The following is a 23,117-nucleotide window of genomic DNA, read 5'->3' on the forward strand; positions in this document are numbered from 1 at the left end:
TCATACAGATGATGTTTCAGATGTCACTTTAGAGCTCAAGGGTGTCTTCGTACATTCTTTCACACCCTCTTCCACTGAATCCTGAGTCTTACAACAGTGAGAACAGACTGAAAAAGGAAATCCCTTGTTAGTATCTGGAATTCCAGAAGACACGAAAGTGCTGAATCCAAATGTCTTCTTCAACAAAGTAAAGTATAACTGACAGTGGGGAGAGAGGAGAGAAGAAATTAAAGAAAAAGAAATCTTTTAGGTCTAGTTACTTCTGTTTTTCCTTGGCAGGACTCATCCCTGCGGTACATCTGAATATGGCTGGCCCATAGCCATAGTCTGATCTGACAGAAAGCTCTGTTATATATAAATTTTATCTATATAGATTCATATGGATAAAACAGTTCTCATTAGCACAGGGCTAGGACCTCAGCCTGGCACAAAGACAGGTGATATAATGACATGCTGATATAATGTCACAAGGGAAATAATGGTAAAAGTTAGATGTCACTAAATGCACTTTACCAAGCAAATGAAAGAATGCCGTCGGTAGAACCAGTCAATCAACTCTTTCGGGGCTTTAAAAGTAGTTCTGATTAAACAGGTCCCCTTAGTATCTCAATATCTATGAACGACTTTTGTTTTAACAATTCAAGCTGAATGTTACTGTACTATTACAGTAAATTGTACTTGCACAAACTTTGCAACATGGATCCTAAGCCATTCTATAAGTGACCACAATCTTGGTCTAATCTTGGTGCTTTGTGTTAAATTAATTGAAAAGCCATTAAAAAAAATCTAGAGCTTTCATTCTTATAAGCAAGTTAGCCTGTGAGCTCCTCAAAGCAGGGCATAGTGAACCTCAACAAAGCATCTACGTGTTTTGGTCACCACCACAATCACACATCTGAGAACCCTTATTTCCGTTTTGCGCTATCTTTCTATTCTTCCCTCCCACACTTCAGCTCTTTGAAGCATGGCTTTCTTAGCGCAGAAACCACTCTTAGCATCAATGCAGCTCCCAGCGCAGCTTTCCATACACCAGCACGACAGAGGTACGCTCAGACCTATTCTGAGCTCCCACAATAGCTCTTGAAAGGTCACCTGTAGCAACACCAGCAGCAAGCACTCTCAGGACAGATATTTCCCTTCCTAGCCGGGTGGCAATACACAGCAGCACCGAAATGCGACAACTGTACAAACTGGGAAGTTGGATTGAAAGTCTAGCTTCGGTTTCTTACAGTATACGCCTGGTCTGGAAAGTGGCTGTACAAAATAGCACCACCTGACTCGGCAAGTCTACTCCCTCTGCATATTAGGAAAATGGGACTGAAAGGGAAATTCCAGTTGATGCGGCTATGTCCCATGCAGTTGCAGGTGAGCACATTCTGCCACATTGGTATGCTTTTCACATCTACTTTAGAAGCAATTTGGTTTCTATATAAAAGGCTATCTCAGAATGCTCCAGAATCTTACTAATTTAATGGTAAGGAACCTTTTAATTTCTAGCCTGTATTTATTTAGAGCGAAATCCTCCAATTCCAGTTCATTTTTTCCTGTAATTAGAAGTTCATTATCCATGCAGCTAATAGCACAGGCTGTGGTCAGCTGTGATTTTCTTGGTTTCAGCCTGCTTGCTGCTTTGCCATTGACATAGCCCCAGGGAACAGCAGGGGAGAAACAGCACTGGTGTCATAGGGGCACATGAGTGGAAAATGAGGACGTGCACAGGTGTAGCCAAGAGTCACTGCCTTCCGGAAGCTTCCTTTATTTGTGATAAAGCACCAAAACGAAAATTAGCCCAGGCTGACTCAGTGGTCACATTGGTTTTTGAAAAGATGTGGTTGGTGAGGAGGGGAAAAGAAAAATAGTAGTTCTACCTCCACACCTCTAACTTGGAAGTGAAGTTGCCTGAAGTTGAAATAGAAGTATCAGAAGACACAAGCGTGACAAACTTACAAGCATCCCTAAGTGAACCGAGTCCCTGCTGCCTAGCAAATAACCTCTTTCCAAAGGGGGATACCAATGCGACTGGGATGAACTTAGACTCTCAGACCGGTGGCTTCTGGTTTAAGTCAGCTGAACATAGAGTGCTCTGTCTGGGGTTCTTGTCTCCAGACTTGACTTCCCCAGTGACCTGACAGAACTTGATTGGTTGATATTTATAACGTGTTGCAAGGCCTGCTGTCTTTCTCCAGGACTGCTTTTCAAAACTGCTAACAGGGTGTGGATAGGACATCTACTGCTGTTGACTTTCAATACTGGCTGGATGTCCAGCTGCCTTTATAAATCCATTAGCTGTCTACCCACATCTTCAAGGACATTCTGGCTAGGTCAGCTTAGACATGATTAGGAGCAAGAGCTAACAGATGAGATTTTTTTTTTTTGAGCCACCAAAAAAAAATAATCTACTCAGCTGCTAGCTAACTCTGAGATGCTCGAGGTCCTCTTTGGCATTGAAAAACTGCCGGAGACATACCTGGAGTTAGTGAAGACTTCACAGGGTGGGACAGGGCACCTCACCTATGCCATTTTTGGCCACACGAAGAACACAAATCCATCTCTCCTGTTTGAGGTTCTCCTAAAAGTGGGACATTGCTATGCTTAAGTCCCTTTTGTGGCCCTATATATTTTTGTAACTTTGGCTCTGTGACTTTTCTAAGGGATTGTCTAAGTAGGGTGTGCAGAGAGATCCCATTTTGAAACTGTCAGTGCTCAGCAGTATCTATCATGATCATCAAGATTCTTGGCATCTTCAAGCATCTTAGTACATAAAAATGGACCTTTGTGAATCTCTTCAATTCCGTATACCTTTGATTTCAGAAATATTCTGCTGTCAAAACACCCCATCACCCCTTCACTCTCAAACCTGAACCTTAGTGCTGCCTGCACACAAAATGTAGGAAAGTCCTGAGCTGGACTTAGATTTTGTGACAGTAGATGCTGCATGAACAACACAAAAAAAAAAAAAAAAGGAAATGAGAAGACAGTACAAAAATACCTAATGTGTCAGTATAGTTTCTATTAATGCATATTTTACACAGAAACTCCACAACCAGTAAAAGACTGTGTCTTGAAAAAGGAGCTACACTTACCACGCCTTGGAAGGTATCTTGCTGCTAGGGTGATAGCCAAAAGGAAGATGATAATGATGATACTTGAAGCAGTAATGACATTGTAAGATGGAGGCACAGTAGGGACAATACAGTTATTTGTTTTTTCTGAGACAGAAAAAAATAAAACATAAATAAAGGACCCAACAACACATTGACATTTTCATGTAAGAGCAGGTATCTGAATTTTGGTGATTCTGACCAAATTCTAACTCAGATATTCAGCCTGAAAATGTACCTATTCAATAAACAAACTGACAAAGTTGGCACATAAATTTCTTCCATTCCCCAACATTTGCTATGCGCTGAAGTTTTTAACGCATCCACAGAATCATAGAATCATAGAACGGTTTAGGTGGGAAAGGCCCTTGAAGATCATCGAGTTCCACCCCCCCTGCCATGGGCAGGGACACCTCCCACTAGACCAGGTTGCCCAAGGCCACGTCCAGCCTGGCCTTGAACACCTCCAGGGATGGGGCCTCAACAACCTCTCTGGGCAACCTGTTCCAGTGCCTTACCACCCTTAAAGTGAAAAACTTCTTCCTGATGTTTAATCTAAACCTGCCTTCTTCCAGTTTAAAGCCATTCCCCTCGTCCTATCACTACATGCCCTAGTAAAAAGTCCTTCCCCAGCTCTCCTGTAGGCCCCCTTTAGGTAGTGGAAGGCAGCAATAAGATCTCCCCGGAGCCTTCTCTTCTCCAGGCTGAACAGCCCAAACTCTCTCAGCCCCTCCTCATAGGAGAGAATCTGAAATGCTGGATCTTTGTCCAGAACAGGACCGAGACAGGCAATATTTAAAAACACATAAGCTGGTTTTAAAGAAACTGGTTAGGATTGGTGGAAAAGTCTGAATCCATTTCTAGACAACTTCCATTCTCAAAGGTAATCTGCATTTTTTCTTACTGTTTTCACCAAATCTGTGCCTTTTTTTTTTCCTTCTGAATGCACAGTTGATGGAGAATGTTGCATTAAATAGACTAGAATGGACTTTTTTTCTGCATGGCAGGAACAGGGCATTGTGGCAGAGTTCAGTTTCAGTGGCTCCGGAGCCTTTGGCTTTTCACCACTGAAGATGACCATTCTGCCACTTGGATATTAGAGTAGATAATGGGCCATTCTTGTACAGTACAGGATAACCTTAATTCAACAGGAAGGACAGATTTGGTGCATATTCATAGGTCTTCAGATTCCCATCATCTTCATCTGGCACAATTAAGCAACATTCAACTTCTAAGACACTATCCTGATCTGCTGTACGATCTTCCCCTCCACTGTAGGGTTTGCCTCCTACATTTACTGGAGGCTGTATTCTGTCTGGAACTCCATGTTCATGAAAGACTTGTTAGGAGGACCATTTTCATCATACCAAAATGGGAGTGATTTCACATCTTAAAAACAAAAAAGTGGGGGGTTGGTGACTGCTGTTGTCACTGTTGATTACACCCTCCTCTGAGAAACTGTGTAATAACAGTGTATTACTATTACTACCTTTTTTTTGTTGCTCTCCTTTTCTATGTGGTATGATATTAATAACATTCTTCCATTACCATCTGTAGGGGCATTATGAACTACATCCACCAATAACCAATATTCATATAGCACTAATTTCTGGAATGCATCCTGAAGCTGAATGGCATCTCTCCTCACGAGCCCCTTTAATTTTAGTAAGATTGATGAATAAGGTACTTTGATGAATAAGGTCCAATTCCCTTGGAAAAGTAGCACCTTTCTAGCTTCCCTTGAAGGTGTCCTTATCTCTACAGTGAAAACATCAGACCCAGAGACATTTCAGAATAATTTTTTGGTAACAACATTAAAAAAAATCCTTTTGTTTTTAAGAATTTTCTTGTAAATCCCCTTCTACTGCACAACATCTGGACTGGAGTGTACTGCCTTCCCTCATGCTGTTTCCACTTGTGCCTCAGGGTTTTCAAAGCACAGACTTATCTGTTATGTTATCACTTTTAAGCCACGCACAGTGATGGATTTTTTTCTGTATGAGTTAACCCTATATTAAAGACGTGTATGAAAGCAGAATATTTTCTAGACCCCAGCTGACAGCGTCTGTCACTGAAGCAGGAACAAGCATGCTTGTTAAATGAGGAAATTCTTTTTAAATGCAACCTGTGGCTTTTGAGGCACACACATTTCTCAAGGCCTTCCATTCGAGTACCAGGTCTGTGTCACCCAACTGGCAGCAAAATTATGCTGGTACAGAGGGGCACCCAATGGTGGTCACCAAGGCTGACATCACCAGATCACAACAGGATCCAGCTGCCCTGTAGCCCAGCTGTGACTCACAGGAGAGCGGAAGGAAGCCAGAGCCATCTCTGCTTGTCAGTCACTGCTGTAACTCTCTTCTCCCATCCCTGCTGTCTTAGAGCCTTTCAAAGGCTCTATTTTGGTGAGCAGCTCACAGGTGGGATCCTTGCATGAACTGATTCACCAAACCTACTGCTTTCTCAGAGAGGCAACTCAGCAGGTTCAACAGAATGGTTTTGTAACACAAACTATTAACAAAACCTACTCAGAAGCAAACTGGTGGACTTGGCAAAGCCATTGTATTCAACGGAGCAAGTGATGCTGACGTCTTTGGTCACGTTGAGCCGCAGTTCGCCAGTGATGTTGTACGGGCTGAAGCTGGACTCGGACACCCAGCTGATGTTCCACACCACGGACACGTTGTTGAGGGTTCCAGAGATTTTGGGCTTGGGGAAACCTCCATGAGAAGAACAGCTTACCACCATCTCAGTTGATTCACAAGAATAAGTGGATACGTCTGCTGTTATGTTCGGCTTACTGAAATCAGCTGAAGCAAGAAAGATTTAGTTACCATTCTGTCAGATTACAGTGAGGGCTACAGTTCTGAGCACCCACAGTCAAAGCAAAGACTCCTCCACAGGGCATTCTTCCTCTGTCATAGCCTGTTTGGTCTTTCTTGTGCCTTAGCATTCTCCCCACAGCCTTGAATGGATATGGGCTTGACCTTTGCTTCTTCTCCTCCCTGGGCAGTATACAGGCTTCATGACCCCACCTCTCCAATGCCACTGTTTCTCTCTACATACAGCAGTTTGTGGAACAACAGAAGGAATCATAAAACAGGTAGGAAAAATACAGGACTGAATAAAAATCCGTATTACAGGCAACAGTAGACAATTATTTCCTTTTCCCTCCCTCATTAGTCCCTTCCCAGCCAGAAGCTCACAAAGGGTCCATCTCTGTTGGGAGAGGAGATGAGTCACATGTTGGTCTCTCAGCCAGGATGGCCAGCAAGAGACTGAATTACGTTTCCTGCACGACAGCCCCTCCAGAAAGCCCAGCTGGGAGCAAGACCCAGTCATACTAGTTTTTGCAGAAATGCATAGCAATATACAGGTCCTCCCAGATCATGTTTGCACTGGACCTTTTTCTCATCGCCAAAGCCTATTTTCAGAGATTTCCCACCCAGCCAGCTTGTTCCATGCCTTCCCTCCTGGTCAGATGTATTGCTGTGTTTGCAAGGCTGCATAGTGAAATGGATGAGAGGACTAATATGAGTGAAGAAGGAGAAGAAAGGTGGTGTCATTTTAGGCCCACTTCCCTTTGCCAATCTGCTTCACTGTGTTACTGTAAACAGTTGCATTGGCACAACTCAGGATGCCCACGGGTTGCAATTGAACAGCCCAGGGTGAGGAAGAGGAGGCAAGGGGTAGCAAAGGAACTATTTAAGGCAAGTCTCCCACTGGAAAAATCTCCATGGGACCACATAAGCAAGAGAGGCACCAGTCGGAAAAAGAAACGTAGTGTGTGGCTTCCTGGTGGGTGTAAGTCACACCACCGCTGCTGCTAAAGGGACCAAACACTCCCTCCCACCCCTTCCAGCTGTAGGTCCATAGCCTGCACACCCCCTCAGGCACTAGCCCCAGCCATGGCAAGGCCAGGCAGAAAGCTGTAGCAGCTTGCTCATCTCACTGCAAACTGACCCTTTTTGGAGCAGCTAAGGTTTTGTCTGCCATTGCTCCCTGCCTGACTCACCATTTGACCACGTGACTGGTGGGATCTGCGCAAGGCAGATGGTCTTGCGGTCGTAGCGTGTCTTCTATGGTTTCTGATGACCATGAACCCATCGTCTAGGCTACCAAGTAACCAGTGAAATAAACTTGCTCAACATTGCACGCCCAACCAGTGGTGGGCAAGGAGAGACACAGATTTCCTTCCAGGGCCACTATCTGTTGAGCAATACAGCATTGACATCCAGCCTGGAAAGGCCCTTAAAACCTCCCAGACAGCTTCACCAAGGCTCCCTGATCAGTCATCAGGGAGTAACACCTTTTCACCTCTCTCAGGATAGCCAGATTCCAGCAGGGGCAAGGGGACTTCTCCCTTTCCTGATAGCCACAATAACCGATCCCACTTTTCCAAAGGGAGCAGAAGTCTACCACAGTGATTACAACTGGCCTATTAAGACAGCAAGGGGATTTCTGGAAGGAAAGAAACTGGAGTATTTGCAAGGAGGAAAAGAGAGCCGTTATTTCACATTTTTCATGCAGTTGACTCCTCAGCCCTCTTGGTTAGAGAGGGTGCTGGCAGTTCACTTCCCTTTTTTCATATCGGTTCCCAGAAAGATCACTAAATTTGTCTCCTTGCACATATGCCCACCATGCCCTCAGCCAGGCAGGCAATGCCAAACTTCAGGAGCTTGGTTTTGTTTGCTGACAAATCTCTCTCCAAATGGGGAATTCTCATTCACCGGCTTGTCTGGAATATTCCTGGAACTCTCTGCTGCTAAAGGTATTCAAATGCATGGATATATTTATATGTGTTACCAGTATCTCTGCCTTTGGTTGAAACCAACTGCCACAAAACCAGTGGTGGAAATGGAAAATAATGTCAATGGAACTTTTTGTAGCCTCCAAGAAAAGATTCAGATTCGTTTTGAGCAAAGGAACTCGGGTTGTTTCTTTAAGGTAAAAAGTTTCAAATCTCCAGCTGAGTTCAGCCTTTGGTTGTAGAGCTGCAGTGTAGCCAGAGAGCTGGTCAGCCCCCTGGAGACCCTGGGCTCCCAAGGGATTGGATGCAGGGCTGGGATGCTGCTGTGGCCACAGAGGAGCAATGTCAGCCCATTCCTCTTTCGGCTTGGATGCTTCCCATGCACCAAGGGCTTGGTCTCTGCTTTGGCCAAAAGACAGCAGGGGGCAGAGGTGGCCTAGGGCACCTACCAGCAGTGGTACCTGGAGAGGTGTCCTGGGAGAGGTCCTCGCCCAAGAGGGAGGCATCAAGGGGAGGATGGTAGGCTGGTGGTAGGTAAGATGAATTTTCTGTACATAGGGTAGCTTTGGAAAGATAAGGAGGGAAGCTCTTAGAATGGAAATACAGGGACCTTAACACACCTTCCAGCACTCTTTTAGGCTTCCCGATGAAAGTCTATCTATCTGCTACACTATGACTAAAGCTTGGAGGAGTGTCTCTTACCCCCAGAAGTTGGCATGGTAAAGCCTCAGGTGTTGGGAGGCAATCCACCTACCTGTAACAAAGAGGGTGACAGTCTCATCACACAAAACAAATGAGTTCTGCGAAGATTTGTGCTGAACTACACACTGGTAAGGGCCGTTGTCCAGGATTTCCACGGGGGAGATCCACAGGGTGAAGTTCCTGGAGTCCATTTCTGTCCGGTTCTCATACCGTTTGTGCTTGGAGATCTCCTTCCCCTCTGCGTAAGCAAGCACTACCTCTGTGGTGTTCGTCTGCCAGTAGACCCGGTAATTATGTAGGCTTTCCGAGCTCGGAATTTCATGACAACAAGGCAGGCCGACTTTTTCTCCCAGTTTGCTTTTGACTACTTTCTTCTCCAGCGCATAGCCTGTAGGTGGGGGGCAAACAAAAGTCAGTGAGACAGTGGTATAGCCTTGTCCTAGGACCTGCTGCATAGAGATCATCTCTTTCAGCTCTGTCTGTGCCCACTGATGTCCCTCATCACCCACCGAGCTGTTTACAACTTCAGGTCTGCACGGAGGGGAGGGCTACCTTGGCAATGCCTTTCACATGATGCTGCAGTGTTAATTAGGATGCTGAGCTAGCAGGTACACAACAATTTCTGCATGAACTACTGAAGGCAAAGGCAGGAGAGTCACCTGCCTGAACAGAAATTTTGCTGGCCCCTTAAAAAAACCCACACCTCAGAGTAAAGAATTGCCATTATTAATGTAAAGGGATAAAAACATACATGCCCAAACTGCTGTATCCTCTGGTCTCCCTTTTCAGAGCCCAGTGTGTCACCCTCCAGTGGGTTCCCTGCATGCCAGACAGGGCCCCAGTTTGGGGATTTGGGGGGTTTTTTTTTGAAAGGGTTTTTTTGGTAAAAGAAAAAAAAGCCAAATCTTTTAAGATCCTAGAAGCTAGAAGCAACCCTACAATAATAAACAAAGGTTACAGCCACACTAACATCAGCATCCTAGTACTAGCAAATGAACAATTTTGCGAAGTCTAGCTAAAACAAATTTATATTTGTGAAGGCCCAGGGGCCTCCCTTGGGATTACTTGCAAACCAGCACAGACATTTCCCAACTCCTGCCCAGCAACCGTGTCGGTGCCATACCTAGTATACAGGCATGTGCCTACAATAACAAACTGATGCCCTTGCAAGGGGGAAATTGGGTACAACTTTCACTAGGTTCGCAGTAATCCCCTTGCTTCGCAGCATGACTTCTACGCATGCTGCCCCTGTGATCAGCCCTGTTTTCCCACTCCCTTTCCTCTTTCCAGGGGGTAGGGCCCAGGACCTAAAATGGAAGGGAGCAGCCTAGCAAGGAGCTCCTGCTGTTGCTGGAAGAGCAACACAGTACTGACGCACAGTCCTGTGCTGTAGCCAGGCCAGGGCAGACGGTTGGGCTTTTGCTTGGGTTTGTGCAACCTTCAGGACGACGCTTATCCCTGTGCACTCTGCTTTGTTATTCCAGAAGGTTGGGTTGCTTTACATCGCTTTACGTTTCCTCTGCTTGCCTCAGCCTCACTACCTTAGCACCCATCTCCAGCAGTGAAAGGGGGATACCAATCTATTGCACTCCATTGACTAAGAGCAGAAAAACAAAGAAATAGCTGGCCTCAGGACAGAGAAGATTCAAATTCCCTCTTCCCTCCCTGCAGAACAGATCTCAGTAAACCCGTCTGAGAGAGAAAGTGGGAAAGTCCTGACCAGGCAGTGTGTCACTGATGAAGAGAGTGCAGCATCACCGGTCAGTGGAGGTGGGATCCCACGTGCAAAGCCTCTGCCTGAAGTATGAACTGAACACCTGACAAAGCTGAGCCTAAGAACTGCCACCCACCCACAGCAAAGTCTAGCTGGTGCCGGCTCACACATTATTGTCACAGCTAACGTCTAACCACAGCTACATCGTACGCAGGCACAGACTGCAGCGCTTAAGGTGTGAGTAGGATGGTGTGACATTCAGATTCAGATGAAGTGTCCAAAACGGCCACAAGCTTGTTGCCTGACAGGAATTGTTGTGGTGACTCACAGACCCTTGGGACGCTGTCACAGAGCCAGCAGTGAGACCCCTGTGGTGTGCTGACCTGTGCCCAGTGGCACACCCTGATGAAGTGTGCCCTGGCGGCCAAGAAGGCGAATGGCATCCTGGGGTGCATCAAGAAGAGTGTGGCCAGCAGGTCGAGGGAGGTCCTCCTCCCCCTCTGCTCTGCCCTGGTGAGGCCACATCTGGAGTACTGCATCCAGTTCTGGGCTCCCCAGTTCAAGAAGGACAGGGAACTGCTGGAGAGGGTCCAGCAAAGGGCAACGAAGATGATTAGGGGATTGGAACACCTCTCATATGAGGAAAGGCTGAGGGACTTGGGTCTCTTTAGTCTAGAGAAAAGAAGATTGAGGGGGGATCTTATTAATACTTACAAATACTTAATGGGAGGATGCCAGGGGGATGGGAGTAGTCTTTTTTCAGTGGTGCCCAGTGATAGGACGAGGGGTAACGGGCATAAACTTGAACATAGGAAGTTCCATCTTAACATGAGAAGGAACTTCTTTACTTTGAGGGTGGCAGAGCACTGGAACAGGCTGCCCAGAGAGGTGGTGGAGTCTCCCACTCTGGAGACATTCAAAACCTGCCTGGACGCTGTCCTGTGCAACGTGCTGTAGGTGACCCTGCTCTGGCAGGGGGGTTGGACTAGATGATCTCCAGAGGTCCCTTCCAACCCTGACCATTCTGTGATTCTGTGATTCTGTGAAGTGGTTTGCAGTCCTCCAGATGCTGGTGCTGGAGGGAGACAAGCAGATGTTCAGCCAGCGCCCTGGCACAGGCAGGTCTTGGGCCAGCATCAGGGGTCACTTGCTGAAGTTAATCCCAGACAGAGAGCCTGGGACCTAACACGAAATGTTGAAATAAGCTTTCAACTCCCTCCCCTGCAGCACACCTACACCTGTCCCACTTGCATGCTTTACATTAAATTTGTAGGAAATCCACAGAAAAATACTGGGGAGGCCCTGGCAACACTATGGCATGTTTTAATATTAATTTAATAAAATAGAAAACGTAGTTAAATGAGCAGGTTCTCCTTTAACTGGGTTCCCTCCACTCAACCACTTCACTGGTCTTCCAAAGGTAAAAGATTCAAACACGTTTTTCCCCCCACTACCTGTACTTCCCCCTATAATGCATTGCAGACTCTGAGCAACCAGTGGGGCAGACCAGGAGCCCACTCAGCCTGCTGACCTGTGTCAGCCAGCAACTGGTAGCAAAATGGTAGAAAAAACAGTTCTTTCACACCACAGGGATAAGAACTGCCATACTTTGGCAGCCAGGAATTTAGGGATTTTTTGACATCAGCAGTTTAATTGCTACTGCTAAACCTACTCTTCAGGAACAGTTCTTGCCCCTTCAGGAGTGCATATATATTTTTGGTTTCCACAACATCCTGTGATGATGAGTTGCACAGTTTGATTATATATCGTGTGAAAAAGCATTTCCTTCTGTTCACCTTAAAAGCAGCCCACTTTAGGCTGTGATTCTTGAAGTTCCTCCTCCTGTGTGTCTGCATGCATTTGTGCGTGTGTGTGTTTTTTCCCTCGACCACATTTTCACTTGTTCTCACAGTTCAGCTTTTACTATTGCTGGAGAGACTCACAAGAGCAGCCGGTCAAACTTTGGGATTGTGGAGCCTGATAAAGACAATTTTCTGTTTTCTTTTGCAGCAATAGGGGAAGAGTGGGCGTACAGTAAATGTCAGGGTGACATCGCATCATGAGTTGCATGAGGTTCTCCACGCCTTGCCCCTAAGAGTCTCCTTTGCAACCAAAAGGAGAACAAAAACCTCCTCAGCAGTACATGTGCAGGGGCTGGAAACTCCTGATGATGTCACATCTACCCTTAAAAGGCTCTGCACGCTTGAAACTGCAACCTGAGTGCTGCAAGCCTGAAGGAACCAAAGTCCACGAAGAGTCATTCAGCCCCACAAAAGTCCCCTTTCACTTTAAAGGTGAACTGCAAAGCAAAAATGAAAATTCAGTTCTGTCCCATTTCTGTGCTGAATGCTCTCCGTAACCAGGCTGTGGGGGAGGTACCTACCATGGAAATAATTTTTAATTACTTTTCTAGAAAAAAAAAGATCCCTCCCCTTCCTGCCACCCACTGAAGCCCACCAGATGACAAACTGTGCATGTATGTTGCTCCATCACTGGAAGCTTGTGGCGTGTGGCAATACTGAACTGATGAAAGGGCTGACTTTCTGTTGCCCAGGCAGAAAAACATGTTTCATTCAAACTATGCCTGTGCTGCAGATGCCCCACATGGCAGGGCTAATGAGAACGCAAAGGTGAGTGTAGAGGAAACCCGTCCTTTCTTGTTTGCTCCGAGAGTCAGCAAGCAGGAGAGCTGTTGAGCCCGTATCCCTATTTCCTTCACTCCTTGCCCAAGCCGCGTTTCAGAAATTCCCTGGCCACCAAGAGCTTGGCTGTCCTGACCACACGTACAGTTAGGCAGTATGGGAGAGCAGATTGCCTCTGGGACAGAAGTTCTGCAGAGAGATTTCACTGTAAAAGGCAGTAAAAGACCACACCATGCTTTAGAGAAGCAGCGCTGAACTGTTGGGAACCTTCAGATAATTCCTGGTTCTCTTTCCCCTCCATCCTCTATTTCTCTGCCCTTCTGAACTGCTTTGCCTTTGTTTGATCTGACCTTGTGTTACCTTGTTTCACACTCAAGCCACAAAACAACACACATGAAGGAATAGGTTCTTCTTGGCGGGCCTGGATTCCTTTGCTCCCCCCTCCCCATGTAAGCAGCAGGTAAGACAGTGGATCTGCACATTTTTTCTACTGTAAGTCCTGCGGAAAGCTCTGAGGCAAATTGTTGGTGGCCCTCCCAAAACAGGAGGATCAAAACACACTTGCATTGCTTTTTTTTTCCGTAAGGTCCCCTATTTATCTTTGCAACAGCAGTCGGGGTATCTACTCTTAACGTTACTGGCAACACTGACTTTGCCTGGACCAGGCACCTGGGACTCCTGCTCTACTGGGGCGCCAACACCTTTCTTGCCCTCTGCCTGTGCGTGGACTGGAAAAAGGGACTTGGGGCAGCTCTGGGAGGAGGTGCACATCATGTCGTGGCGAGGCAAGGGCACTTCTGGTAACTGGCGCTGGGCCAGCTGAGGAAAACACGTCTTGTGGAGCTGTGGCTTTCTCCTGGTGGCCATCCCCTGGGGTCAGTGCAGGAATCACACCCAACAGTCCCCGGGTAATTCTGCAACTCAGGCCCCTCATTTTCTGTGAATAGCACATTTGCCCCACACTTGCAGGATTTGTCCTTTGAGAACAACGCAGTATTTTATGGGGACTTCCAAGAAAGACAGATAATCACTTGAGAAATTGAGAAATTTTGAAAAACTAGGTCTTTAAAGGTCTAGACACCTCCCCTTGATCTTTTCTTTATCCCAGGTGATTTTACCAGTGAGGAATCAGATTCTTCCAAAGCTTTCCATGAAGTTAAAATTCAGCAAATGTTCTGTGCTACACTGGAATACATGAAGCAATGCTTTGTATTTAAATCAGCCTTGTGACAGACTCCTGTGAACGCACTGTTCACAGGAAAGACCCCATTAGATGCCCAGGTGACTTCTATGTGGAGACACTGTGACATTTCAGCAGCACGTAAAAACACCAGCTCCCTCTGCTCTTTGCTGTAAAGACTCCGTGAAATGAGAAAGATGGGATGAAACAGAGAAAAGCGGGTGGTGGCAGACCCTGCTGGCTGTCCTCTTTAAGGAGTCTGTGACTGCACATTAACCGGGGCACAAGCACCTGGCAAGCCTCCAAGGCTCTTTCTACCCAGACTCCACTCCAGCGAGTTGAGGCATGCGAAGGCAGGTCTGGGCACGCAGGGAAAGCAGGAGTGGCCCTTTCCCCTTGCACAACCCGGAGCCCAACCTTCCGGTCATGAACCACAGGCCTGCTGCTGCCCTTCTGCTGCTCTAGGCTGCTCTGGCAACACAAAGCAAAGCAGCTGCAAACCCAGTTTGCTTCGCTCGTGTCACGGTGACCTCTTGCGAGGTCATGTTCCCTTACTCATCCCAAATGTGGTGAGAGAGGAGCAGAAGAGAAGGCATCCCGAAGAAAAGAAAAACAGTGACGCACTTCATTCAACAGCGGTTCCACTCAGTCTCGCTTCCCTGTACCCACTCACACTAGTTAAGTGTGCCCGCGGCCATTAAGTGATGGGATTAATCTGATTTTACGATGATGTCATGGCAGGCCTGAGGTAGGGAAACAGTTTGAAGAGTTTTTTCTAGAAGTCCATCTCTGCTTGCTTCTGCACTGTCACCTCAGGGCGCCCTGCTTAAAGCGGTACAGCAAGGACACGGCACCCCTGACGCAGCTTTATGCACTTCCCATCTTTGCATTGCCGCATTCCTCCTAAACAAAAGAGTAGCCTTGCTTTGCCCAGATCCGTACTGCGTGATTTGGCAACAATTATAATATCCCTATGGTGTTTTGGTGCCTGACTCTTTCAGCAGCCTTCGTTCCATTTTAAACCTGTCTTGTTTCACAAGCAAAGCCTTTAGTGAAGAAATCATGAAGTCATGAAGCAGCTGTGAAAAGCAGACAGACCATCTTTGGGGGTACACACTAATCCCATTTTTTTTTCAAGCAGCATGTTAACTCGAGGCCCTGTTGATTACTATCAAACTTGTTTGTCTTCCTGAGCACACTTTGACAAGCAGTGAGGCACTGTACACTCATTTTAGACTGGTTCACAGGGAGCTCTCAACACATGCTGGTGTCCAATGTGGTCCCAGTTTTAGACACACAGTACTCCCGTTGAAGCCCTCCCTCTGACGGTGGTTACCTTTGTAGGTTGCAGACCGAATACTCTGCTTTCTCCAGTTAATCGCCGCTCAACAGAAAGCAGATTTCATGCCGCGCCCCGATCGCCTTTTTGCCACGAGGCCAGCAAGGCAACCCAGCCAGGCAGGGAATGAAATGAAGCCCCGTTACTAAGTCACTTCTCCATCAAAAACCTGCCTTCAAAGGGAAAGAAACTGTATTAATCACGAAAAAGTACCATGATCAGCATTCAGCAACAGAGAAGATGAAAGGCAATCTGAAATACTTTGGCAAAGGGGCTTGCTGCAGCGCTGGGGCAGCTCCAGCCAGCCGGTACCCTTCCCGGTACCCCTCCTTCTTGCTCTCCCCCTGTCCCCCGCTTGCCTTTCAGCACCTCTTGGAATTAAGATCTACTCCTTTCTGAGTCACTGCTGCCCCATGCTGGGACAAGCCCACCGCCTGGGTATGTCCAGTCTGCTTTGTTTATAACATGAGTAAGATCGCAACTCTCTGCAAACCAGTTGGCAAATTTCTAATCTTGGCACTAGCTGGGAGGTCAGGTCCAAGCACGGAGCCGGAGATGAGATGCCAGAGTACTTGGGGGTGGGATGGGGACTATACAATGTCTAAAGATCTTCCTCTTTGCTGTGGAGCCCTCCACATGGGTATTGGTCAGGGAGGAGAGGAAGGAGGGCTTGCGTATCTCCAGTGCTGCATACCAGCAGGGACACCATCCATGGGGATGGAAGGACGTCTTTGACTTGGGGAAAGGAGTGAAGGGAAGAGTCTTTCTGAATCTTCCCCCGTTCTCTGTTCCCAGCAAGTGAGTGGGTGACCTCGCTAGAATAAAAAGGGCAGGGGGAACATTAAATCCGGATGTCCTCGGAGGATTTTCATATTTTAGTTCATTTTGAGATCAAATTCCTGCAACTGGCTCAGCACTCTTACGATTTCCCAGTTTGCGGGCAGAAACTAGATGTGAAAGTTGTGTGAGACAGGCCTTTGGGGGAGATTTGTCACACAAAGACAAAAATAAAAGTTGTTAATTTTTTCCCCTGCGGACTCTGCCCCTTGCTGACTGGATCACTTTGTACTTCCTCTGTATCTCCCAGCTGAAGATGTTCTCAGATAATTTTCCTAATTCCTCCAGTGCTATTGCCCTGCATACTTCTGTCCTCTCAGCACAGCTTTTGAAGTTGAGGTCCTCCCCACTGCTTCAGGCCTCAGTTTTCTTCAGCGGTTGCTAAATCTCTCTGCCTCGCACGCTCCCCAAGTAGCCAGCCTGCTCTTGAAAGTAACAGAAGGTGAAAGTGCCCAGTAACCAGGAAAATCAAGTATGATACCTCTTACATAAGCTCACTCAAAATTAGAAAAATTACAATTTTTTTTTTTCTTCTAAAGTACTTGCCCACAGCCATAGCAATATTCACCAGTGCAGCTAACACCACCACAGGCCTGCCAGCCATTATCTTGTTATAAAATCCTGGTCCCTGCTCAGACACTAACTCACGGACACTCTGCAGACAACAACCTTGACAATAACCCTGCAGCTGAAGGACTGGCACAAGGAGAGATTAAACAGCCCTATACAAGAGTGCAGCATGGTGAATGGTAACTAACTGAAGGATGACTAAAGAAACGAGACCGAAGTGGACCAGAGGTGTTGAAAAGCTAGAAAAGCCAACAGAGGGAGTGAGATGAGAGACTCGGGCAGGGGCAGCTGGAGGCACCGGCTGGGAATATTGCAGGGCAGGGCGGCGCGGCGACGGAGCTCTCTCGGCTGGCAGGAAGCAGTGTCTGACGGGACGGTGAGGTCTGTTCAGATTAAAGCACTTCCCACGGCGGAGGGATGAAATCCTTGTTTGCTGGGCATTTAAAACTACACCGGAGGGTACCTGCTATGGCAAGAGCAGTGGCGTGCAGAGGGACTTGCCTCGATGGTGTTTTCTAACAATATATTATATGATACTGTGTCCAGTTCTGGGCTCCCCAGTTCAAGAAAGACAGGGAACTGCTGGAGAGGGTCCAGCAAAGGGCTACAAAGATGATTAGGGGAGTAGAACATCTCTCTTATGAGGAAAGACTGAGGGACTTGGGTCTTGTTAGTCTAGAGAAAAGACGAATGAGGGGGGATCTTATTAATGCTTATAAATACTTAAAGGGAGGGTGCCAGGGGTGTGTGAACAGTCTTTTTTCAGTGGTGCCCACTGGTAGAACAAGAGGTAACGGGCACAAACTTGAACATAGGAAGTTCCATCTTAACATGAGGAGGAACTTCTCTACTTTGAGGGTGGCAGAGCACTGGAACAGGCTGCCCAGAGAGGTGGTGGAGTCTCCCACTCTGGAGACATCCAAAACCCGCCTGGACACTGTCCTGTGCAACCTGCTGTAGGTGACCCTGCTCTGGCAGGGGGGTTGGACTAGATGATCTCCAGAGGTCCCTTCCAACCCTGACCATTCTGTGATTCTGTGATACGGTAGCATGCTGGGATCGCCAAAAGGTGAATGCCTTTTGAGCGCAGTATAGCTGGAGATGCCACCATTAGCCAGCAGTCAGCACTTTTATTTTCAGCCAGGGAGTCCCCTGGGACCAATGATATTTTAAAAGCACAACAGTGAAAAAGCAGAAGCAAAGCCTGTGGCATTTCCGCGTTGGGAAAGATTTACATATTCTCAAATGACCTCCTGAGACTCCCGATGGTGATGTCCCTCCAAGGGGACAGAACAGCTACAATTAAACACAAAGTTCATTTATTTAAAAGCAAAACTGACCTCCTTATGCCAAGCAAACAGTCTTCTCTGAGTTCTGCACATTTGCCTTGCCATCTCATGAAAAATACCACATCTACATGCGCGCAGCCCTTATAGTAGGAAACACATGTTTAAAAGGAAGGAGAGTTTCTCTGAACGTGGAAATTCTTCTCCAGCCTGGCACAGCCTCCTGGTGCAACCAGATGACAAACTGGCATCAATCCACACCTTCCCCACACATGCAGAGGTGATTTGGCTCCTCTTTTCCTTCCAACCCCAAGTGGTCCCACTGCTTTCCTTGCCAGGCTCTCCAGAGGCTGGTTTAACACACCACGTTGGTGTAAAACAAGGGAAAAAGAAGAAACTTTCTGCTAAGCTGGGAGTCGAATTAACTCAGCCATGGATCAGACACGTACCAGAACTAGTACAGAGAAGTGGAGGAGAGGAAAGAGCCAGAAGCAGAGGAGAGGGGAGCAGGATTGCACTTTTCACTGCCAACGACCTGTTTGGTCCCCTCAACTGTGCTGCCTGTCTCTATACCCCTCTGGGGTACACAGCGTCGGGTGTAAAAGCAGACTGGCACTCAAGAGAGTGGGCTGACCTCCACAGAAAACCAACTCATCACAAGTGAGGTAAGGGGATAACTCCATCAGTGGCAGCCTTCATTTATGTCAGATTAATTCTGTCCATTAAACCACGCTTGTAACTCAGAACTGCGGCAGCAACAAGCAGGAAAGGCGTACAGGGTGGCAACTTCTGCCAGTAACCTACCGCACTGTGTAAAACATCAGCCCCAAACTTTGCATGTTTAAATGCAGGAATGTCTGACATTCACATTGCAAAAAGGTTACAAATGTCTCAGTGATCCAAGAAATGCAAAAAAGCTGTTGCCCTCAGAGTAATGTGAGCTTACCGGAGTTATCTGGGTTCGTTCTGATCTAACTGGAAAAAGGAAACAATGTGGTGAAAGGAGTGTTTGACCAGTAGCTTTACAAACTCAGTATGCAGTGGGATAACTGTATTTTAACTGTGTTAGAATATAGCTTGTCTACGTTAAATTTTCTGTGTTTTTTTCTAAAGAAGTCTTTCACTTCAAAAACACAGCAGAAAAAGTAAAACAGAGTCTGTAAGCAAAAGGAGGCGCCTTTAGTTGGGTTTCTGTTTCTCCAGATAAGCTGTTACAGAAGGTTCCACTCTAGACAGACAGACAGATGGAAAAAGAAGTTCCTTAGTTGCACTGCTCTTGTTTTTGACAAAGACATTACTTTTCTGCATGTCTGAAACAGGAGGAGACAGAAACTCATCCGAAAAAAGAAATTAAAAAAAACAGCTGAAGGCAGCAAGGGCAATAAGACAGAAACTCAATTTGCATCCAGTGATCAAGTGGGAAAATCTGGTATGTAAAGAAAAATTTCTGCCATCTCCACCATGAAATCCGCCCTAGGCACAACCCGTACTGGAGCTGGCATGGAAATTAGCCGCCAAGCTAAATCTCATTGCTAGACATTTCAATATTTGGGGGTGGCCACGAAACAAGGAATCTTTCTCGTTCTCAGTCTTCTTTGTCCCTTTCTGAAACCCAGCTCCACTCCAAGCTCTTTATTGGCAGCAACATGCGAGAGGGGATTCCCAGAGTGAGTTACTTGTGAGCCAGCGCTCGCTCGTGGTGCGGAGGGAAGTGTCTATTCCCCACACTCCCAACTCTCCAATAACTCAGAAAAGCTGTAGGGATTTTCCTCAAAACTTCCCAAAAAATTTCACCACTGGGAAGAAACCAAGCACTAGACTGTCCCCAGGCAGAAGAAAAGACTCCAGGGAAGTCTAAAAGAAGTACTCCATGGACAAAAACGAGGCTCGCTGGGGCCCTGCAATAAGGGCTACGCCGCGTTTGCGCACAGGGCAGGGAAAGGTCGTACTGGGTCACTTCTAGCAACATTTTCCTCCAACCAGGACACTAATACAACAAACTGTGACTGAGAACATCCTGATATACATAGGTAGGTGTGAAGGTGCAATGGCAGGGGACAAACAAGCCCATGGGGATACCAGCAATATGTTCAGACCATAAATAAATAAGTTTGTGCTGTAATCAAGGCTGTAATTGCCTTGATTCTGCCACTTTTCCACTGTGCTGTGACAGCAGGGTGTTCATGCACATCAGTGTCTCCAGCAGCGGATGACGTCTCAGAAGCAGCTCTAAATTACACTGGCATTTCAGTGGGTCACCTCAGGTGAACCTCAGAGCAGCAAAATTCAACTCAAGCGGAAACAAATGTATCTACATACCTCGGGCATACACCAATTCCTGTGAAATACAACCTTCAAATAACCCTTTTTGATTAAGACCCTCTTAAAGCCTTCTTCAGCTATGATGTAAAAATTCAGCCTAGCATTCCCTATATTACTATTTCACTCACATAGAGCATACACAGAGTACCTGCTTTCGTCCTAGCATGCTACCGGACCTTTCGGAGTGCTACAGCACGGAGGTGTGGAAGCAGCAGAACACCTGGGCTAAACCCAAGGATGCCAGATGTAGTCACAGGCTCTGGGTGCCAGCTTTGACTGTGCCTTCATGTGGTCATGCGCAGTCCCACACGGGGTCAGTTCTGTAAATGCTGGCCTTGGTGACTCGCTGAACAACGCGTGGGAAGTCACTGGCAGGGAGACGGAAGTCTCCCAGTGCTTCACCATTTTGCCACGACAAGGTCAGAAGTCGGTCCTTGTGGTCCCTGTGGGTGACCTAGGGAAGGCATCACCTACAAGTCCCAGTAAAGGTTTTACTACCACTCATTCGTGGGTACCGTACCATGTATTTTCAAGGGTCACTAACGTAGGAATACTTCTTTTTGGAGAGAAAGGTGGCAGGGTGTGTATGCGTGCACAGAGAAAGGAAGTGCATCAGCTGTGCTGTTCTTATCAGTCTGCCAAGCAACCTGCTCCTGAGGCACCAGGACTTCCGCAGACTCATTGTGTGGGAAGTATCTAACAATTATGTCCCGAAAGCTGATACAATGCTTTTTAAAAAGCTTTTTTTTTGTCTACTCCACCTCTTGCAGAATCAAACCCCAGAATTTTGTAATCGATCAGATTTGGAGAAGTAAGTTTATTCAAAAACAGGATGGCCAAACCCTGCTGGCCTACAGATTTGTGCCTTGTGTTTCGCAGCCCAGGCACCCCTACCCACACCTCCCACCCCGTTCCCAAGCCCTTGGTGCTCCCTGCAGCCTCCTCACAGCTGCCTCCTGCCCTTTCTGTCAGCTGGGCATGAGGAGGGCCAGCGTGGGCTCTGACTGTTTGGGTGCTGCTCGTGGCTAGCCAGTGGCTTCCAAGTAGAGGGCAAGGACACCCCACCTCTGCCAGCCCTGCCCGCCTGTCAAGTTTGCTTGAAACTGGGCAGAGGATTTGAAACTTAGGAGCAGGGGCCTAAGACACAGATGGAGAGACAGAAAGCAGGATAAACTATCATTCCCTTAGTAAACCATATTGAAAAAAGTACAACTATACGAACACCTTATTCTCTATTATCAAACTCCCGGTTCTAGTACTGGATATTAGTATGCATCAGACTGTACATCCAAGTATTGCCTGTCTTTGGCCTTGGAATCATCATCCTTTTTAGAGAAACTACACCATCAGCAAATTATCACACACTTGTAATTACATTAATAACATACCACAAGCTCTTACAGTACAGAGAGAGAAATAGTTCTGCATGTGACTGTTTGCCCATTGCAGGACGGGCAAAATACATCCGTGCTTGACACGTGCTTTGCAAGCACAGAGGTAGGGGGAAGACAGGAGAGCAGAGATCTCACGAGCGGTGTTTGAGGTGGTTGCTTTCTCTAAAAGTAAGCTCTGCAATTCAATACCTGTTAAATTATCTGAGTTTTGTTTTAAGATTCTGAGAAAAACTCAAAATGAAACTCAGCATCAAATAATCTCCCAGTTTCACAAAATCAGCATAAAAACCTCCTAATTTTGCAACACTTGATTTTTAATCAAAGCCTCAGTCCAGCCTGGGTTTGCTCTAGAGTATCATTAGCTGCAAGGAAACACTAAAGTTGCCAATAAGCACAACCTATTTTGCATCCACAATGAAACCCAGCTCAGAAGTGAGTTTGGTGTGGTTTCGGGGTTAACATTTCACACAGCTGAGAAGACTCATCCCAAGCCTTTTGAGGTCAGGAGGGACCTGTGGACTTCAGTGAGCTTTGAGGCAGGTCCTTGGAGAAGGATGGGGGACAGCCCTTTGCAGTCCTCTAATGGGGACTCATGTTGTTGGAGAAAGCACCTGCTGTGTGTGGTGCTGCCCAGGCGGCAGGGACCCCTCCGACCCACCACCCTGCCCCGTCTTCCCCACCACGCACTCACTTTTAGCCATCCAAAAAACTGCAGAAACCACCCTGCCACCGAAGCTGAAGCCTGAGGGGCCACATCACGTACTCCCCACAGATGTCAGCCGGCCTGAAAACACCCTCCTTCCTCTCACCTCAGCTGGGATGGGTGACCACCTTTGCCCCTCTGAGAACCGGCAGCGCAGCGCGACCGGCCTGGGGAGCCAAGAGCTCATGGGTCCTCAGCACTTGCCGCCATGGTAAGCAGAGCCAGCCACCCCAAACCCTGGCCCAGCTTCAGCCCTGGCAGAAGACACCAGAAGGAGTGCCCTGAGGGCCACCGTCCCCTGCCGACCCGTACAAGGCTCGGGCCCAGCATGCCCCCTCCCGCACTCCCACACCGGCCCGTCCTGCTTACCTAAACTCAGGCAGAGCAGCACGAAGAGCCCGTGTCCCAGCCACCTCCTCAACGCCAGCGCCGGCGGGGCGATGGGCAGGCACGCCATCTTCCTGTAGCTCCTGGGCCGGGAGGAGAGGGGGGACACAGTTAGGGGGACGGTGCCCGAAGGAGCCACAGCACCAGCCACCACACCCCTCTCCTTCCTGCCTGCTGCCGCCCTGCAAAA

The 23,117-nt window shown here is 47.4% G+C and overlaps 1 protein-coding gene across 1 annotated transcript; it reads right to left on the reverse strand.

Annotated features, from left to right (window-relative positions):
* Positions 1-22,997, reverse strand: LOC104290930 (T-lymphocyte activation antigen CD80-like). The gene is made up of 5 exons (XM_009890110.1): positions 22,910-22,997; positions 8,606-8,941; positions 5,630-5,911; positions 3,084-3,209; positions 1-107 (listed from the first exon to the last, which is right to left on the reverse strand). Exons 1-5 carry the CDS (start codon positions 22,995-22,997, stop codon positions 1-3), a joined length of 939 nt encoding a protein of 312 aa, XP_009888412.1.
* Between the last annotated feature and the right edge of the window lie 120 nt (positions 22,998-23,117).

Source organism: Charadrius vociferus, unplaced genomic scaffold (genome assembly GCF_000708025.1).
Source record: "Charadrius vociferus isolate BGI_N301 unplaced genomic scaffold, ASM70802v2 scaffold287, whole genome shotgun sequence".
Lineage (NCBI taxonomy): Eukaryota > Metazoa > Chordata > Aves > Charadriiformes > Charadriidae > Charadrius > Charadrius vociferus.

Coding starts and splice junctions, on each gene's coding strand:
- LOC104290930 (XM_009890110.1), bottom strand. CDS start 22,997: ATGGCGTGCCTGCCCATCGCCCCGCCGGCGCTGGCGTTGAGGAGGTGG. Junction 3,210..5,629: donor GTCCACCAGTTTGCTTCTGA/GTAGGTTTTGTT, acceptor TTTCTGTCTCAG/AAAAAACAAATAACTGTATT. Junction 108..3,083: donor AAGATACCTTCCAAGGCGTG/GTAAGTGTAGCT, acceptor TTCCTTTTTCAG/TCTGTTCTCACTGTTGTAAG.